At 36.6% G+C, this 21,275-nt stretch overlaps 1 protein-coding gene across 6 annotated transcripts in view; it reads right to left on the minus strand.

Annotated features, from left to right (window-relative positions):
- Window positions 1-6,314: 6,314 nt before the first annotated feature.
- Window positions 6,315-21,275, minus strand: part of PRUNE2 (prune homolog 2 with BCH domain) — a 214,459-nt gene continuing 199,498 nt past the window's right edge. For 5 of the 6 annotated variants that reach the window (XM_039844922.1, XM_039844775.1, XM_039844941.1 and 2 more), the window contains 3 exons: window positions 19,722-19,820; window positions 16,647-16,682; window positions 6,315-7,514 (listed from right to left, as the gene is read on the minus strand). In XM_039844922.1, the coding sequence (XP_039700856.1) occupies window positions 7,484-7,514; window positions 16,647-16,682; window positions 19,722-19,820 (166 nt within the window). In that variant the 3' untranslated portion in view covers window positions 6,315-7,483. The remainder of the gene's footprint in view (window positions 7,515-16,646; window positions 16,683-19,721; window positions 19,821-21,275) is intronic. The other variant, XM_039844952.1, reaches the window with a different exon arrangement.

Raw genomic sequence — 21,275 nt, forward strand, 5'->3', positions numbered from 1 at the left:
GAGTAATGGCACCCCAGTTAGCAATGAGCGCACCTAGCATTCAGATCTTGGCTTCCAAATACCATTCTCCACTAAAAGGAACAAGAGCTCCTTGAATAAATGGGTGATTTCGAAAGCTGGGGTAGAGAAAATACACGATGAGCCTGGAATATCTTCTTGTGCCAGAGAATTAAAAAAATGCTCAAAGACTGATGGGGACATATCAAAAAACACAGAAGCCAGATTGAAGGGGCTCTTACTGGGCAGATTTGGGGCAGCTTGAGGATCAAAATAAGTAATCATACTAACAGATTATAACTTATCGAATAATGTAGAATTCCATGAGTTTATTTGACATAAATGAATGAATGAATTGAATGTTCGATGAGCAACAATATATCTGCATCTACTCAAAACACTTCCAAATAAACTACTCATTAATTACAAAGGGAAAAATGTACTTTTACAGTGGAACAGCTTTGTAGACACCATTTTAATCAAGCGTTCTAAGTCAACATCTCCAAGATGCAATGAGAGGAACACAAATCAGTTCTGAGATATTGTTGCCAAAGATGGATAAACTGAATCCAATGAGCAAACTCAAATCGAGGGACATTCTACAGAATAACTCTGAGTAATCTTCATAAGTGTTAGCGTTATGAAAGTCAAGGAAAGACTAAAAAAAATTGTTCCAGATTGCAGGAGACAAAAGAGACATGACAACTAAATGCATTGTGATTCTGAACTGTGCCGCTTTGCTATAAAGGACATGTATTGAGACAACAGGTGAAATCTGAAGGACATCAGTGGATTAGGTGGTAGTAATGTTTCAATGTTAGTTTACTGGTTTTGATAGTTATACTGGATTACGAGGAGAATGTCCTTGTTTGTAGGAAATACACTAAACATTCTGAAGGTGATGAGGCATTCTGTAGGCAACTTTCTCTCAAGTGTTTTAGGAAAAGTAATTTCTCCTACTGTTCTTGAAAGTTTGAGATTATTTCCAAATGAAAAGTAAAACCAGAGGCAAACTGCACAAAGACAAAAAAAATGGAAAGCTTGGAAGAAACGAGGAGAGGAGTAAGACAGGGGATGGAGTAAAATAGCTATATCTGAGAGAAGAGGAGGAAAGATGAAAGAGAATGAGTCTATTTAGAAGAGGGGTGGGAGAGGAAATGAGATGCTAACATAGTTGACAGAAACTAAAGGTGAGCTTGGCAATGGATTTGGAGAAGTTGGCAAATTAACAGAGAAGAGTCAGTGAGTGGGAAGGTGAAGAAAAAAAGAGGGTGGAGAAGAGAACTAATATTTATTGAAGGCCTTGTATATATTAAGTACTAGGCTGGGCCTTTAAATCTCATTTAACTCTTACATAAACGTGTAAGATGAGAGCTTTATCCACATTTAAAAATGAATAAGACAAGACTTATAAGGTTCAAAGAAGTTAAGTAAATAGCTCAAAGTAATACAGCTGGCAAGCAGAACCAGGATTTAAATCCTGGTGTCTGTGATTTTAGTACAATGGGATAGTAAGGTAATAGTCTCACCAGGTCGAGGAAGGGAGAGAATTCAAATTTTCTCCTCAGAGTTTTGAGAGGGCACAGAGACTGAGTGAGAAAATGATGGTGGGGGTTTGGAGGTTGAGATTAAAACTAGGGTTTGAATACTCTGAGGAGATGTGTTGAAGTCATGGGGAGATGGCAGAAAAAGCAAAGCAAGAAAAACTTTGAGAAACACCATCTCTTTTAGGTAAGAGGATGCCGAACAGGAATTGGCAGAGGGTTTAGGGTGTAGGCCAACTTCTAAGACGGCATGTAATCCCTGAGTGTGGGCTGGATCTAGTGACTTGCTTCTAACTGAAAAAAAAAATAGCAAAAATGACAGATGTCACTTCTCTGATTGAGTTACAAAAAGTTGTAACTTCCATCTTGTCAGCAGACTGTCTTGTTGGTTTCATTTCAGTGAAATAAGCTGCCATGTTGGAGAGGCCCATGAGTAAAAGAACTAAGGACAGACTCCAGATCACAGCCGGCAGGAAATGAGGTCCTCAGTCCAACAACCTTCGAGAAACTGACTCTTGCCAAGAACCATGTGAATGAACCTGGAAGCAGGTTCTGTCCCAGTTGAACCTTAATGGAGTCTTGTGAGAGATGCTGGGCCAATACTGTGATTGTAGCCTGTGAGAAACCTTGAAGTGGAGGACCTAGCTAAGATGCACCTGGATTTCTAAGCGTAGAAACTGGAGAATGTGTGTCGTTTTACACCAGTGTTTTGTCACACAGGCTGTCTTCATTATCTAAGGATTAAATACTTGTAAATTCACCTGCTCACTGAAGTTTATTTGTAACCCCCAAATCCATACTCACCATACTTTCACAGTGACTATGGACATATATGGAGCAGTGACAAATTTGAGTTGCTTGATGCACACATTCTCAGCTGAGGTGGAACAAGGCAAGGTTTTGCCTTCTTTTTCAATTCTCATATTATAAACAAGTGTCCTTTTCATGGTCTATTTAGTGCCACATTTTTGACATTTTTGTGATGTTTCTTGGTGACTTTACTGGTTAAGATGGTCTCCAAGAATAGAGCTCAAGTGCTGTTTAGTGATCCTAAGCACAAGAAAGCTGTGATGAGCCTTATGAGAAAATTTGTGCATTAGATAAGCTTTGTTCAGGCCTGAGTTACATTCAGGCTGTTGGCTGTGAATTCGATGTTAATGAATCATCAATATATATTAAACAAAGTGTATTTAAACAGAAACACACATAAAAGATTATGTATTGATCAGTTCATGGAGATGATGTGACCAGAGGCTGGCGGGAACCTAACCCCTCGTGGAGCAACGATTCAGCATTTGCTAGCTAATTCAGTGTTCTCAGTGACTTACAGGACATAACTACCTCAAATAATGAGAACTGACTGAGAAGAATATGTGGGAAACAGAGTAATTCAATTCTCAAATCTAAGGGGGAAAAGTGTCACAAGGAGGGCATGATCAAGTGTCAAGGGTACAGGTCTCTCACTAGAGGTAAGGTTAGAGAGATAATGAATGACAGCAATTAGCATCTGCCAGGCTCAAAAGAGTTATTTTGGGTGAACAGTGAGTGGAACTCTCTAGGAAAATTAGCCTCACAAAGCAATCTCTTTGCTCTATAAAGCCCACATCTGTGTGAGGATTGATGTGTCAAAAGGCACCAGCTTAATTAAAAGCTCCATGACTATACAAGGTGATGTAACACAAGGCCGGCTTCTGGCAGCTGCGGCACACTGATGTTGCCAACGCAAGGAAATGGTACAGCAACAGGAGAAGCTGACAGGAGAAGTCATGGAAGGGAATAGCTCTCTGGGGACCCAAAGTGCCTTAGCACAGCTTTTCTGTAATCTGTAACTGAAAGTTTTGGCACCTATGGCTGAAAGTTTAAGGTCTCTTCATTTTATTTAACTTTAACTTTGGCCCATAAAAGATTCTTTCTGAGTTCGTTTTTTAATTAGGCTCCTAACTTCATCTTGGATTCCTGCTCCCGGTGCTCATTCCAATGAGTGTGCTAAGTCCTTAAACATGCATAGATTTTGTATAATATGTAGCACTGTCTGTGTATGTGTGTAGATTTAGAAGTTACATAAATAGCACTATGCTATAAATACTGAGCGCTTTCTTACTTTTCCCACTCTACCCTATGATTTAAGTGTTGCTCTATGAATGTGTAGTTTGTTGCTTCTAACAGCTGTAATACACCAGAGTGTGTATCTACCACATTTTACCATCCTGTGCCTTACTGTTGGACACCCAGCGTGCCTCCAGTTCCCATTACCAAAGTGAGGTAAAAGGGAGCAGCATGAATACAACAGTCCACCTTGTATTTGCATGCCTGTCATTTGCCTGTAATTACCTCAGTCTTCGCTTGCCCTTCCTTTCGTTGGATAGAGCACAGAATCTACCAGAACTCATTTCTAGATTATGAGAACATGCAATGTCTCACTTTTTGGACAGCAACTTTTCATTTGGTTCCTCCAATGATTTTCCGAGAGGCAGAGAGACAGATTCATTTATTTATTAGTTAAAAAACAAAAACAAACAAACAAAACACAGTGGTAATTCCCAACTCTGATTTTGCCTGAAAGTGGTAAAAGTAAACAAATAACAAAAACCAAAATCCACACTCCCCCCGCAAAAAAACAGAAAAAAACAAAATCTAAAAATAAAATGCCTTGTAGTGGATTTTAACTCAAAAATAAATATATGCCATGAAAAGGCAAGGAAAGAAAAAGAAGCTGACAAAATCAAGTAACCATGAAACATAGAGACACTTTCGATGTGAAAATTTACTTATCCAGAGGGTAAATAACACATTTCGAAAGCTTACATCATTGACATATGGAAGGCAAAATATGAAAAGAGTAAAATTTGGATGATAAGAACACGAAAATTTATACTGTCCTCACGCACCAAGTGCCAAGCTAGACTGATATCCAGATAAGACGGCTGCAAAGTGAAGCTAAAGATTCTGCTGACTCAAAGAAAGAAAGCCATAACTTGTGGAATCAAATTTTATTTTTGAATTATACAGAGAGGCGCTATATATATATATATATATATGTGTGTGTATGTGTGTAGATATATATATATATATATATATATATATATATATATATATATATATAGTGCTGTTACACATTTTTATATTATTAATCCACATTATTTAAGGAGAATTTTATTTATTTATTTATTTATTTATTTATTTATTTATTTACTTACTTACCCAAACAAAATCTAATAGATACTTTATTCTGAGCAATACAATACATGGTAGAAAACCCTTTAAATATATAAAAGATTAATTTGTGCACATCTAAGTGTGTCTAAGGGAGCAAACCACTGAGGCATCATGATTAGATGAGAATTGCAAACAGTACCATAACTGAATTCTTTAAATGGAATCTTAATAATACAAAGGCTTGGATTAGTGACTTCCTCACACATCTTGGAGTATGTCTTAGAAGATAACCCCATAAAACACTGTATGGCTTCAACAGGAACTTCAGGGTTTTCTTCCACACCCAGCTATTGCCCTCACTCCTTGACAGTATCTTCTGGGCAGATTTTTGTTCTTTCTCTTAATCAAGGAGGTTTGCCACTTTGGGAAAACCATACTTTTGCCCCACTGACCCTTTGGTTCCCTTAACTATAAATCTACAGAAAAAGTGCTAAACAGTTCCCAGGAGTCAGAACCAAAGCAAGAATGCTCAGAATGCAAGAGCTAGATAGCTAATGATGTGAATGTTTATATTTGCCTACCTATCTGCTTAGGGATTATTTTTCCAGGATTCTTCTAGGATTCTATTTTCTTGGATTGAATTTACATGGTGGCTTTTCTCTAGCACATGCAATTAAATTAACTTGTCTTTTTAAGATCATAAAATAGCAAATGCCTAACTATCAGAATGGTTATACAGCCCATAGAACAGCCCAAACGAAATCACTGACTAGGAAAGAAGTTTATAATCTCTGTGTAGGGAGATTAAGATTCAAAAAGAATACCACCTGAATAGTCTTCCATGAGAAGGCTGGACAAGTTCAAAAATGTGAATGGTGAAGAGTGTTGCTGTGTCTGGTTGAATGTGACAAGAGCCCTCTATCAGAAGCTCAGTATCTTCAGGCTTGCACTGTTAAGCTGAACACTGAATTTTTCATTACTTCTGGTGGCTAGGGAAACCATGTAATCCATCTTCCAAAATAAGACACGACTGAGTGAAGGGAAGCATTGTTAATAATTATGCTAGGACAACAGCAGTAAACAGAGAACAAACCGGAATATTGGGTCACTATGCTTAGGTCAACACTAAGTTCTGGGAGAGGCATAATTTGGGCTTTCAAAATCGGAGGTGGGCTGTGAGACAAGGTATGCTCTAGGGTTCTTCTATAAGACAAACCAGATATTTTGAGGGAGGACACCCAAAAGAACAGTTAATAACACCTGTAAACAGCCAACAACCGTCTTGGCAATCTTCACTGTGGGTTATGTAAACACAGTCTGAGCCATCTTTTTCAGCAGGCCATGTATTTTTCTGACTGTGGATGCTAAATTTTATTTTTTAAAGAATAAATTAATTTGCAGACTTACTAGTGCATTCTTTTAGAGAAACGAATATCTAAATACAAATGCGGGGGGAGAACAAAAGATGTTTGTGCTGGAGCAGGGCTCAGCAAACTTCTTCTATAAAGTAGTGAATGTTTTAGGTTTTATAGGCCACATAGTCTATTGCAACTACTGAACTCTGCTACTCTAATGCGAAAGTAGCAGAGAGTTCGTAAATGAATTTGTGTGGCCGTGTTTCAATTAAACTTTATTAATGAACACTGAAAGCTGAACAATTTTCACGTGTTATGAAATAATAAAAAAATTTTTTTCAACCCAAAGTGTGAAAACCATTCTTAACTAGAAGGCCAGATGAAAACGTGGTGTACAACAGATGGCTGTAGTTTGTCAACATCTCTGCTAGAGGCCCATAGAGTCAAAAACATGTTGGCATTTTAACTGCCACATGAAAATTATAAAGGAAAGTTTTGCAAATGACAGTACATACTCATATTTAATTTTAAACCTGTGATCAGACTAGAGTGTTTTAAAGTAGATTAGTTTTTTAATGCATGTGAGAGAGAAATTCAGATAACCGAATGATACCAAATAATGAATTTCTGAGTGAGCCATCTTACCCTTGAGTCTTTGGCACTTAAAGTGTAACAACCTGAACTAAGTTTACAGCCCGAAGCACAGTCAGCTACCAAAAATGCGGACATTGCTCCTTAAGGTTCTCAATGTGGAGGTCTTCAACAATTATTGGAGAAACTTTTTAAAAAAACAATTCACAGAAAACATGATACTCAACTTGATAACTAAAATAAAATTCGTGTGAATTAGAAAACTTGACTTCCCTTTGAGAAGTTAGAGATGATTCATGTGTTCAAGAACCAAGTGGGCACTTAGCTGATGGTGATTTCACCTGTGTCTGATTTACGGCTGTGTTAAGCAAGTTTAGGATTTTAATGGTGGAGTTACATGGGGATGACTTTCCCAGGGAGAGTTGAGCCCTGTGTATTTTAAACCCAAAATGATTACCAAAGAGAGATCCAGATAATCTATGGAAACAAATCCACTCATAATTCATAGTGGATTGAAGTGATCTTATTGGTCAATACCAGTCTAAGAGACAAACCACTGCACCAAGTGTTAAAATATGGAAATGGAAGGTTGTACTACTTTCTTGCTAAGGTTCAACTAAAATCTTTGAGGCACATAATTGGCAAAATAGGAAAATACACACAATTTCATAGAACATGTTAAGAGTAAAGAAATTCCCTTACTGTTTTCCCCTTAGAAATTTAGAATGGCGCCAGGTAGTGCAAAGTGGAAAAAAATAATCAGCCCTGTCTCTTCCAGGTAGATATGTTTCAACAGAACCACAAAGCAAAAAAGCATCCTCTTCTTTCAGCCACAGCCAACTAGGGCTTTTCTTTCAGCTTCATGTCGATACTTGGAAAAAAAGGAAGAAGACAAATGAGAAACTGAGTAAGAAACATTTAGTAATGATTCGGGGTGGCACGTGTTTTTTTTTTTTCCCCCTCAAAGGAATTACTGAAAATAAATCATGCAAGTTTCTTATACTAGAAAAATCTTCCCTGGTTGGCAAAGCTTCCTCTAAAATACGGAATCTGTTTATTTTAACAAAATTATTTTTGGAAGCATTTTACGCCTTTTGAAGTGATCTAGGAAGGCAAACGACTTGTCTTACGCTTATTCCTAAAGTAGGTTGTGATAAAGAACATTATTGCATTTCAGAAATAAGGGATCTACTTATTTTTAGTAAATGACCTCCTTCGTATACCAAATAAATAATCTGTCTGACAAGTGCTAAATAGTTAAGAAAATGATAAACAATGCAACAGCAATGGCACCCCCTCCCAGCATTTTCTATTGCCAAAGGATTTGCCTGAAAGGGGTTAGCCTACCTCAGTGACATGGATTCTTATAACCTAAGAAAAGCTTATTTTTAAGAATGTCTAGTGGGTTCCCAAATGGCTAAGGAATACGTCTGAAATGTCCTCAGGCCATTTGTGTCTCTCTTTTGCTTCTTAGTGAACATATCATGACTTCCTGTCATCTACCAGAAGAGAAAGTTACATCCAGTGAACACTCAGAGGAAGAATTTCAACCACGAAAAAAGGAAAAAAACCACATTGTTTAAAAATGGCAATTGGGAAGTATTTGCAGATTTCACTTAGATCTGCTGTCCTGAGCCAGAAGTCTGAACCTTGCAAAGGTTTCTCTGGTGTGGAATCTGCAATCCAGCAGAGCTCATTGTAGTAGCTTTGCAAATAACACCATCGCTAACCCACACTGCCTGCTCATCTTGTTTATAGTAGTAAAGGATCTTTCCTTTGAAATATCGTCAGCGATTCCACTACTTATTAGCTCTGGGACCTTGGCCAAGTCACCTACCTTCTCTAAGTTTCCATTTCTGTGTCTGTAAAATAGAACAATCATATCTCTCTCATACCTTCCTAAGGATTAAGTCTAAAGTGTTTTCAACTGTACATAGTGAACATACAGTAAATGTCTATTAGTAGTAGTAGTAAACGCTTTTTGAAATGCAAAAAAATCATCTGTCTGTTTAATTATTTTGCTTATAATAATCTTGTCTCCTTTGGGAGTTTTCAGGCCTGGACATGCTGATTGCCAGGAAAGGCCAGGTAGTCATGGACATTAATTTCTCTTTTATTCCCTCAGGGATCTGACTTGTTTTCTATCTGCAGAGTTTTACCATGGAGGTGTCCTATTTTTATCCACTGTGACTCCTAGACTTTTTTCTAATATGCTTTTACAAAATAGATCTTTCTTGATCTCGTTTCGCTTCTAAATTATACTTCCCAGCTGTAGTTATTCCCAAGAATCTTTAGTAAGTTTGATTTGATGATTAAATTTTATTCCTTCTCCCATGGTGATGGCTCAGTTTCTCTCATGGGCCAAGAGAATATTTATTGAACCAAAATTTGGAGCACACTGTCTAAAAAGTGTGGATGTGGGTTAGAATATTTAAAATCATTTTGGAAAGTTTAAAGTGAACATTCACTTTGTTTTACCATCTAGGTACCTGATAAAAATCTGAAAACAAAACAAAACAAAAAACCACTTAACATCATGGTGCCCGTTTTCAAACAACTCATTTTTCACTATGACTTTTCTGTAAACCTTCTAGGGTTTAACTTATCCCTTTGGCTTATGGTAAACAAAAAACTAAAGATTGAAACCTATTTACCCAGTTTATGAAACTAATATAAAAAAATACAAAATGCCAACTGTATTTGAAAAAAAGCAAACAATTTTTAAGCAAATTCAGGGAACCACACTGAAGATTATTTTTTGAGACAACAGCTATCTTGTGCAGCTAATGAAGCTACCAACAATGCTGCTAAGTTAAGTCTCCCCAAATAGAACTATATCCCCTGGGTCACATATGTTTTTCATGTATAAAAAAATATAAAAAAGCACATTGCAAGTTTTAGGACACACATGAATAAATAAAATATAAACCTACAAGTGAAGGAGAAAAGCACTTAGGACTATTTTGAAAAATAGTATGCTTTTTAGAAAAAAGAAATACTTTTAATTAGAATTGAAATATGAAAGGAGTATTCCTCTCACTCTGGGGCAAATGGGCTTAGTTATCTATAACCAGCTTTCCAGTGAGACATAGCAACCTTCTGACAATTTTACTAATGGGCCATTTTGGCTTCCAACATGTGTTAAATGAGGTTCCTTATAATGTACCTGACAATATTGTTTAATAATGAATAAAAACTCTGTGTTTTAAGTAGAAAGAAGGGGAATATGGGTATAACTTTCCCTTCTCTCTCTGAGGAAAATGAGAAGCAACTATAGTATTGGTACACATTTCCTTTTATTCCTGGCCTGACTGAGCTTCTTAGAAAATGGACTTTGCCCATTTTGCAGTTTACACATTCAATACCAGCAGGTGTAAAATGCTTCCACACAGGAACCAGAAAAAGGAAAACAAAGCCTCTTATTCTAATACTAAAGAAAGCCAGAAATCCAGGGTTGGAAGTCAGCAGAAAAATTTTTGAGCCACTCTTGCCCTTCATCCCAGATCTCATTGTCTGCACTGGGATCATGTGCCTGGTATGGCTTAGGAAAGAGAAGGCTGAAGAAAAGGGAAGTGTAGGGAAGAATATGTTCTGAGAAATGGGAAGTAACATTAATAGTTTGCAGCATCCTTCCCTCCCCAATGTCTAGCCCTGGAAGGAACCCAAGCAAGAAGCAGTGCTTTGCCCTCTCCCCAACCCAAACAGCTCTATATACAGATGAGGAACAAAACAGACAAGGCAGACAAAGGAGTGGGTAAGCCCGCAGATGTAGCAGCCATAGATCAGTGAGTGAGATTCTGCCCATTACACCTCTTTAACTGCGGGCACAAGACACTGCTCTAGGAGGCAATGTTTTGCTGAGAAAGAAAAGATTTACAAAAATTATGGTGTACTAAAGGACTGAGATATTTTTGCTCTTCAGAAATTGCTTGAAGCAATTGTTGTTTTCATCTCAAAGAGGTGGGACAAGTGTAAACTTCAGAAAAATAGCTTCATGATTTCAAAAGTCCCCTGACGACCTTCATTCTTTGTATACTTTCCAGCTGGGACCTGTTCTCTGGAGTTTTTATGCATAAACTTCCTTAAACTGTAAGGTCACTGTGACTTTGCAACTTCCCTTCAAGTTGCAAACTTGAGGAAAAGGGAGCCCCAAAGAACAAGACATGTCAATAGCTGACATGTTTAAATCTGATGTTTGTCCCTCCCGGATTCTTGGAATAAAGGAAAAGTTAACATTTTGCATAATTCAAACCAGTGTTGTAGCCCTTAACTGGATGGCCAAGTTCCTTCTGAGAGCATGTTGGTGACCAAGTTTATTCTCTGAAACTGACTTGGCCTGAAACTGAAATTAACTCTTTTTTTTTTTCGGGTGACTAATTTTGATCTCTCTAATTTTTGGTTCAATCAGAGGCTACACATCCATTACAACATTAAGACTATCTTCATCTGATTTCAAAACCACTGTCACTGGAACTGCACTACAGATTCAACCTGGCTCTGGGCCAATTTTACAACTGTAAAACGTTGGGCTGAATAGATAATCTCTCAGGGCCACTCTTTCCTTATCTATAAAATGTACCTCATAGGCTTATTCTAAGGATAAAAATCAGATAGTGCACATGAAGCTTTTTACAAAGAGCCTGGCACATGCTAAGGGCTCAATATGTGTTCGATTTGTATTTCTCACAGGGTGGGACTGAATGAACTAGATCAGTCCTCGGACCTCATAGAGACTCAACCGCTTCCTGGAATTTTCAAAACAAGAACATTTTCTCTCCCATCTACCAAAATATTAAGTTCAAATAGAAGTCCCAACTTCCATGAATTAAAATAGATGATGCAATTTAGAAAGTAGACTTGCATTACTCTTGCCCAAATACTCTTATATTTGACTCTAATATTCATTTTCTCTTCATTTTTGGATTGGAAAAATAGAAGGTCAAGTACGGACATAAGTTGTCTGTAAGAGATTTAAATGGTGATCATGAATGAGATGGTGTTAAGCTGGCACATTCCTCTTTAAGTTTCTAATTTCAGGAATAGATAAATGAAAGCTGAACATCTAAACGGGGTTTACCCATTCCTCAATGAGTTTTTTACTTTCAGAGCTCAGCCATACAATACTGCAAGTAACCACATAGTTGTTGATGGTGAATTCTTACTCCTTCTCCATAGAAGACAGTTCAGGATCATTGTAAAGGCAGCTAGTTCTGAGTGCAAGGAAAAGAGGAAGCAGTAAACATTTTCTCCACCATTACCACTTTGTAAGCCCAGTAGATTTGGGCATTTTAAACTGTTTAATGTTGTCCCATTGCTAATATATTGAACAAATCTATACCTAAACCGATGATGAGATTAAGCTGTGATTCTTTTACCATCGGTATTGAAATATAGTAATTGCCCATGATTCAGAAACATAAAAGGAAGATCGAAAACTTTGAAAAACACTTCCACTGGTCTCTTCTGTCTTTGTCAATTTTTTCCCTAAATTTTCAATCTATAATATAATATTGCAAATTTTTATTTATACCCCCCAAATATAATGTTTTATATACAAAGAACAATCAATTTCAAGCAGCCCAATTTCATTTACATATAAACACAGTTAACTTTCAGTTATAAAAAGGAGGATTTTCCAAAACACTAAGAGGAAAAATACCAGTGTCAGCTTTCCTTGTCTCTGTGACAGAAGTGTAATAGGATGTGTGCTACCACATAGCTGAGCTATGTTCAGGTAATACAAATGGATCCTGACATTAACCTGAATCGAATGTGTCCAGAAATAAAAATGTAACCATATAAAATCATGAAATAAAAGTTTCGTTATGGTATATGAATGTGTTTATGCTTTTTTGGTGCAATATTAGCTGCTTTTGATATTCAATATTGGTATGAGTCCTCTGTCAGCAAATTTCAAATTTGCTTTATATTAATATCTAATTAATACTTAGTACACTTCACCTCTTACTTTTTCTCCTCTGCTAAATATTTCATTTTTTGGCAAACAAACACCATTTAAAGGGATTCTATGATCCGTTTTACATGCCAGAGTTCCTCTTGTAATGTGAATAATTTCACAAGCTAATATATCTATTTGCACATAAGAGGTGCAGTTATTAATGTTAGGTATTTTGCTGAAAATGGCAGAAGACTATTTCTCCCTGGGAAAGGCAGAAGGTTTTTCCCCCTTTACTCCCCATTGGTGCTCTGGTATTTTTACAGAGTATATTAGGTAACTCTAGTGAAAAAGGACAGTCAGGAAAACTGTGACAGTGTGCTACAAAAACATAGCAAAGTTGGACTGGAATCAAGAAAGGACAGTCTTCCAAACCTAGCTTTTCTGCTTTTTAATTTTGCATAATCCTTCCAAAGAAAACAGCAATTTGCAATCCATCAAATACTGTCACTACAAAGGCAGCAGGTGGATTCTGCAACATTTTCAATGTAAGAATGACTATATACAATCCCTCTTTCGAATGCATTTTTCTTTTCTGTATAGATCTAAAGTTTTAAAGAAAAAAATAAGGCAGGCTGAGGAAATCACCTTCTGAAAGTCAATTAGAGGTTTGTATGTAGGGAGAGGGTGCAGGTTTAAAAACACTAGTGGGAATAAAGCAAAGCAACAGACAGGTGAGTTTTGTTCCCTGACAAGATATATGTTTGCCTTTAGTTAGAACCAGTCCGAAGTTTTTTAATAAAGGTCATGCGGAAAGTCAGAGTGCATCTGTTAATAGAACGAATCTGGGTTATCTGGCTTCTAGAATCTAATCATAGATCTGCAGTGACTGTGTTTTCTGAACCCCCAATGATCACGTACAGTGTTTCCAAAGATTTGGGGCCCACTTCAGAGGCATTTCAATCATCTGTGGGGTCAACAGAGTAAAATGCTTTCTCCTTACACATTTTCAAATGTAGAAATATATTTCCATTCCTCATACATGTAATGTCACCATCAAAAGAAATAAGATCAACAGGAAGAGAATTCAGATAGGCAGCTTACCCACTGAATACAAAGCAAGAGTAAAGACCCCTAAGACAAATCTAATTATTTTAATTCAGCCAATTACTTTCTTTTTTACGTGTTTCAAAGTCAGTTTCATTTCCTTTTCTAAACATGTCTTCGTTTTCTCAGTCAATTACTTTAAAGTGGTTATTCTCAAAGCATGGTCCTGATGGGCAGCATCAGCATCACTGGGAACTTGTTAGAAATACAGATTCTTGTTAGAAATACAGCAACTTGGCAGGTAAGGCCTAGGACACTGTTTTAACAGTGATCCAGGTGATTCTGATGCACAACAGTAAAGTTTGAGAGCCACTGCTCCACAGCAACAATCTTAATCTTATGCACATTTGTCAATTTATGCAGCAGAAATTTACTGAGCATCTACTATGTACAAGGCATGAGCTTGGTGCTTCTTTTAGGAAGGAGATCAAGACTTCTCAAGACTACCTGAGACTATTTAGATACCTGAGAAGGGGGCTGTAAGGGTAGGGAAGAGAAAAAAATGAAGGATTTGAGCGAAAAAAAAAAGAGAAAGCTACACAACTAAACCAAAAATAACTGTTTCACTACAGTAGCTATGCAGGAAGAGTAAAAATATGGAGGGAAAAAATTTATCGAGGGAGGCAAAATTTTATGGTACTAATAAAAATATATGGCAATATGACTTTATAATGGGTTTGGGTAGAAAACTATTGAGGTCAGCTCTTCCTTTCTTTTATCTTGAAAACAGCTTCTTAATATTGTAAATATGTTATCCAAAAGAAAAGAAGGAAGGAAGGAAGGAAGGAAGGAAGGAAGTGAGGAAGGAAGGAAGGAAGGAAGGAAGGAAATGAGGAGGAAGGAAGGAAGGAAGGAAATCTGAAAGAGAAACTTATTGCTGTTTCTTTATTGGGGAATCTCATAAATGCTAAAGGAGTACATTACACCAACATTCAGCCCCTAAATTCCAAATATCGCCCTCATTTCCACAACTTCTTATTTTTCACAGTTGAGTTAGAGACTAAGAAGATTCTGTTAGAGTAAAAATTAATATATTTTTGAGTATTGTTAGTCTAATAATTAGAACAGTTATCTTGAAAGAAAACTAGAGGATAGGAAAATACTCTAATGCTAAACTTTCTAAAGCAAAAAGCTTTCCTTGATTTTTTTAACCCCAAAGGTCCACACTATAGGCAAATAATTCTACAGAATACCTTCAATAAAAATGGGCCATAGGAAAAAATATCTAAATGGATCGTTTTCATGAAGAATTGACATTTACATCTATGCAAAAAAAAAATTTTACTAATTTGGATCTTATTTATTCAGAAATTGTAACTGTTTGCATATTGTCCAGACTTTCTGCTTTTGCAACATCTATTAAAATGGGAACTGGTTATAAAAATTAAGTGTAAGCAACATTCGAAATGGAGAGAAAGCTCAAAATAGCAAACCAAATAGTATTTGTCTACATTTAACATATAGTGTCAGAAAAATTATTGTAACTTGGAAATAAAAGAAGGAAATTACTGGATATTCTTTCAAAGCAGTGCATTCTAGTGATGGACTATTTATAACTCTGTAGGGTCAGAGGTTAACTTTTAGATTTTTGTTGACCAGAGATGTAATTAATTTCTGTCCAGTGCAAAAGAGAACCCTAAGGTTGCAGTTTATTGCTTTGCTGAACGTTAATCAGTGTTGTATCTAAACGAATAATCTTGTCCTAACATTCCTTTATAAATTGTCTTTGATATCTAGCTTTTCAAATGCTCCTTGAACTGGTTTTAACACCTACTGGTTTCTTCATTAAATAATTAGTTGAATAAAACCATTGGTATTCATTTTATATTTGCATTAAAGTTATGATTTTGCCTTTTTAAAAATTATACTTGAACAACAGTGAGCATTTTTTTTATTCATCCAGATAGCTTAGAAGTTGTTAATTAAGCAATATTTCCAAGTCACTAAATAAAATGTTTTTAAAAATCTTGGAAAATCATGAAATTGATTCTACAAAAACACCCCAAATTTAAACTTGCCATCATTTCTCTCCACTAGTATGAATTAGTGAGGTTTTGTTGCCTTGATATATCTAATGACCATCTGGATGTCATACTCTATATGTTATATATATATTATATGTGTGTATGTGAGTGTGTATGTGTATGTGTGTGTGACTATGCTATGTTCTTTTGCTGTGATGCCTAAAATTACATGTACATTTTTTAAAAAGTTAAACAGTAACAAACTCATTCCTCAAGATAATCAAGATCATGGGGGAAAATAAACTGTACTGAAATAACTGAAATTGGGTCTATCACAGGACAAAGGGAACTTTTAAAGTGCAGCATTATCATCAGGATGCGGGAATACAACACCAGCATGCAGGCTCCCAATTCATTCCTGAAATGCAAGCCAACACCACGCCAGCTGCTGAATGAAAACCAAATCTTACTTAGCTGCTTCTGATGCTTCCCTCAGTTCTTCATCCAGTCTGCATGAGCAAAAATTATCAGTGTGGGGGAAAAAAAAAAAAAGAAGCAAGCAGAGCGTGAGAGAGTCACCCAGCAAAGCAGAGCCAAACATAAGTGAGTGTATGGGCTTTTAAAAACCATCCTCTGAAGCACTGAGAGACACTCCTTCAATTAAATATGGTGTCATTTCTTCCCATTCAGTGTTTATGTATGTTTACTTTGCAAGTTCCTTCATAAAAGTTGCAAGGAGATCAGAAACATGCTGGCTAAATACAGCTGAAAACATCCATATCAGTCTGTCAGATACAGTTAAAGTTAGCTTGCAGCCTGGGCCAAGTCAGGGATGTATCTGGTTTAATAGGCTTCAGTTGCAAATCAGGTTGACCTCAACAGCTTTATGCACAAGACAAAGATGGAGAATGCTATACACATGGGACTGATACAATGACTCCTTGCTCTGGAAGCATGTTGAGGTCACCCACAAGTAAGACACAGGTATACACACACACAGGGAGTCCAGTGTGAATTGTAGATCAGGATATTTTACCTCACACTTCTCTTATAAGATCTCTCTTCATCGTACCTTACGAGATAAGAAACGAATGCAGTGAGGAAAACAAGCCAACAGATGAAAAAAATGACAGGTAAATGTTTTAAAGAACAGTCAAAACATGAGAGGAAAAGCCTATCCAAATAATAATCAAATTGCCTTTTGGGAGAAATGTTATTTTCATTAGACATAATCAATGACTTAGAATTTATAATTAAATACAGCCAATTCTCATTATTTGCAGATACTGTGTTTTCAAATTCGTCTGCTTGCTAAACTTTATTTGTAACCCCCAAGTCAATATCTGTGGCACTTTCATGGTCACTTCCAGACATTCGTAGAGTGGCAAAAAATTTGATTCACTCAGCTGAGCTTAAACAAAACAAGGCTCTGCCTTTTCGCTTTAGCTTTCATTCTGTAAGCAAGTGTCCTTTTTGCACTCTATTTAGTGCCATGTTCTTCCTTTTTATCTTTCTTTTTTTAAATTTTTTGGTATTTTGCCATTTAAAATGGCCCTCAACATAGTGCTGGCTAGTGATCCTAAGCACAAGAAGGCTGTGATGTGCCTTACGGAGAATATACATATGTTAGATAAGCTTTGTTTAGGAGGAGTTATAGTGCTATTATCTGTCAGTTCAATATTAATGAATCAACTATAAATATATATACACATATACATATATACATATATACAGATATATGTATACATACACACACACACACACACACACACACACACACACACACATATACCAAATAAAGTATCTTTAAACACAGAAGTACACATAACACAAGGTTATATATTAATTGGTTGACGAAAATGTTGTGACCAGAGGCTCTCAAGAACCTAACCCTGTCCCTAGGAATGACGTCAGTATTCACTGTTTGGTGTTCTATAACATTGCCGCTGCAAATATCAAGAATTGACTGTAATCAGTGATTATAAATCTGATTCCGGGTTGGGCAAGCTTTTCTTTCATTTAAGCCCTTTGACAACAGGCTCCATCCCAGCTGAATGCTGATCTTAGGTTTGGCTGAGATCCGATCCTCTGAATGTTATTCAGTAATAGGAAGGAGCTACAGCTTTCATCAATTTCAAAATGGTATAACATGAAAATGAGGCAATGAGGGCCAGTAACACGAATGGCAGAAAGGACGACCAAAGGAGATGGATTACGGAAGACGGGTGATAACATGGATACACGAGGAGGACATGTACGGTTGTAAATTTCTTCCTCCAGAAGAAAATCTTTCCAAATGGAACCGTTTTTCCTGAAGTAACTTTTCCTAAATGGAGCCCTTGAAAACTGGTGTGTGTAGATAAATGAAAACTGCACTGGGCGCATTTAACTTTTCAATTAAACTTTCCCATATGATAGTGAATCTCTAAAAGCAACATGGTTATAATAACTAACATTCTGGATTGCTAATTTCGTGCCAGTAGGCTTTCTGAATGCTTTATGTACCTTGTTCTCATTCAGTCCTCAGGACCATTCCATGAATTGTACCTTACTTCTCTATTATGCTTGATGCTAAAGCTGAGATTCAGAGAGTTTTAATAAGTTGCTTGAAGTCTCTGAGGCATTGAAAGGAAGGAGGAAAGGTTCATATCGAATGCTGAGCCTCCAAAGTCCATTCTCTTCTCTTTTTCCAACAGCCACTCCATGAAAGCATTACTATTTTTAACTAGTGTGGACAATGCTCATTTCCACTTGCAAAGAAAATGTTCTTGTCATCTTTTGCAAAGAGAGACATTATTATAGGAGGTGGGGGCTCCAGTACTTTTTTTATTTAAAGAGTAGGAGTGTTTTGGAAATGGGTGCATTTTTTTGAAGGAGCAGGCCAGAGCTGTGAGGTGTCCTGGTTGTAAGAACCCTATGAAGCTAATGAAGATTATAGCCACTGCTAGGATCTTATGAACACTCTGCTTGATTCAGCTGAGCCAGCTGGCTTCTCTAAGCCCAATCAGTAGCCTGGGTTCATGCCTGATAATGGGATGTAGGGAAACCAAATGCATCTACTCCTGATCTTTGACTTTAGGTAAAAACTTTAAAGGAGGTTAAGGAAATTACTAGAAAAGGACATGGGAATTTTGGTATCAGGCTGACTCAGATTTGATTCTGGTTCTGTCTTTTCCTTGTTCTTATTTATAGTTTGCATAAGCAACTTTTCTTTACTAAGTTATCTTCCCACAGCTGTAAGTGATATAAAGAGAGCACCTCTATGAACGGCATAGAACAGATACCCACTAACTCAGAGTCGTCTTCTTCCAGTTTCTGTGCCTTTTTTTTTAAGCGAGGACTCTTTTTTGGGGTGCCCAAATTGAGCGGTCCATTTTGGAAGAAGATGGGGTATTCTTGTCTGTTTTCTTTGAGCTGATGGTTACCTTCCTCTCAATTCTAATCAAATAAAAAACTAGTGAGTCAGACACAGTGAGAGAAAAACATGATCCACGGAAAACAATGATTCTTTGCAACAATAAACCAAATAGGAGTGTTTACTCTCCAGTATCTGTGTTTTTAAATTCCAGCTCCAAGTGTTAACTTCTACTCTTATTTTTGTTAGGATAATCCTGCGACCTAACTCTAGTTAACTTCTACTCTTATTTTTGTAGGATAATCCTGCGACCTTCCGTATCATACTGTTACATTACCCTGTGCTGATTAAGAAAACATTCTTAACTGTGCAACCCACCACTCTGCCTTATTTTTCACCTGAAGTGAGCCATGAGAAAAAGGATTTAGAAGAAAACAGAGAAAGGGTAAATTTTTTCTCTTTTCCTGGGTCATGCGGATAAATTACTTTACATGAGGCAATGAAGAAATCCAAGCTATGCTCACATCCTATGGTGTCTGTGTGGAGTGGGAGACACAAGTAATAGATGTACTGATTAATGTTAAATTTATGCTTTCTCCAAAATGGTAGTAAAAAAACATTTAGTAGAGAACAATTAATATTCGTTTTAAACATAAGATAATGCCATTTCTCCACTATTTAAGAAATGGATTATTTTCCAATCTCCTCCAAACGTTCAATATTTCTTACCAAATCTTCGAAACTATCAGGACTTACTTGATAATGCTCTCTGGAATATGAATGCAATCCATTGGGATCAGCCCACTGAGTTCCGATAAGCTATTGACATACTTAATTTTACTGCTGAACTTTGAACTAAAAAAAAGAAGAAAAGAAAAAATATATCATTACTCATTCCTTCATCCCTCCTAAGGCCATTGCCTCTTCTTGAAAATTCTGGTATACTTAATACCTTGCCTCAGCACTCTTACTAAGAAGAAAGGCTACATTATTCGAGTAGTTATGTCCCAGACATTGTTTTACATGGTTTATATATATTAACTCATTTATTTCTTATTAGAGGTAGGCACTATTATTATTCTCTTTTTAAAGATTAGGAAACTGAGACACAAGGAGTTAAGAACTTATCAAAGCCTAGATTTAAACTTTTTCCACACTCTTGACCATGCAGCACATGGCCTCCCAGTGGTTTCCAGCACTCTACGTTACCACTGGTTTATGGTTTCTTTGACTTTGTTTATTTGTTTTTAACAAACAAAAATCTTGTCATTAGTTCTTTTGGAAAAACAAAAGTTACCATTTTTAAAAGTGTATATGAACTTATTTTCCTCTTTAGTTTTAGTTTTATTTTAAATAGTTTAAAAACTTTTTTTTGTAAAGTTCATTCCAGATGAACCAATGTTCAAAAACTGTTCCAATGAATGGATTCGAATTACAAATAATTTTTATCTAAATGTTATTATTTTAGATGTATGTAAATGCATAGAAAATAGCTTGAAAGGAGACCACTGAAACGAATAAAGAAATCTGCCTCTGGGTAAGGGAGTTAGAAACAGGAATTGGTAGTTGTTGATTTTATCTGTAATGACTGGATGTTTTATAAGGATGAATTTCTCTAATTTTGTTGTAATTGCAAGCTAATTTTAAAAATGTGTTATTCCATTTGAAAGAGAACTTGATCAAGCATCAGACTTTGTTGAATGGTTTCATATTAAAAGACAACTCCTTCCTCCTCCCTTCCTAGTCTTCTGAGATCATGCTGAGCTGTCTGCCAACTGCACTATCTTCTGTTCATCTACTGTGCATTCTAGCAGGAAGCTTTTTTAAGGTCATGTCTCTATACATCAATCTTTCACATTTACTTGCAGTTTTGACTCTATGTCACTGGTTGTGACTTGTGAACGATCTTTATGCAGTCACTTCTAGCCCTCCTTATAAGTCTTGGGTAAACGCACACTACCAACGGTACGCTACATTAGGCCTCTTCCTTCCTCCAGAGTTTCTGAGCTAAATTCAGATTTTGATAAAAGACAGTAGGTGGAATGAGAGGGAAGAGGTCATGCGAGGGGAAACCCTCATCTCCAGTGTGACGTCCGCTAGAATGCAGTTCTCTAAACAAGCCACGTTCTCTCTTTTGTGTTTTTGTACCTGCTGTTACTGGTTTTAGCTAGCTAATCCTATTAGTTCTTCAAAACTCACCTTGAAGACTCATTCTTCTGAAAAGCCTCTCTTGATGCAGACTGTCAGCCTCTACTCTCCACCTGTTACCTCCAAACTCATCCTCACCTTGAATTCTCTCCCCTCACAGTG

This window comes from Pteropus medius, unplaced genomic scaffold (assembly GCF_902729225.1).
Source record: "Pteropus medius unplaced genomic scaffold, Ma_sr-lr_union100, whole genome shotgun sequence".
Taxonomy (NCBI): Eukaryota; Metazoa; Chordata; class Mammalia; order Chiroptera; family Pteropodidae; genus Pteropus; species Pteropus medius.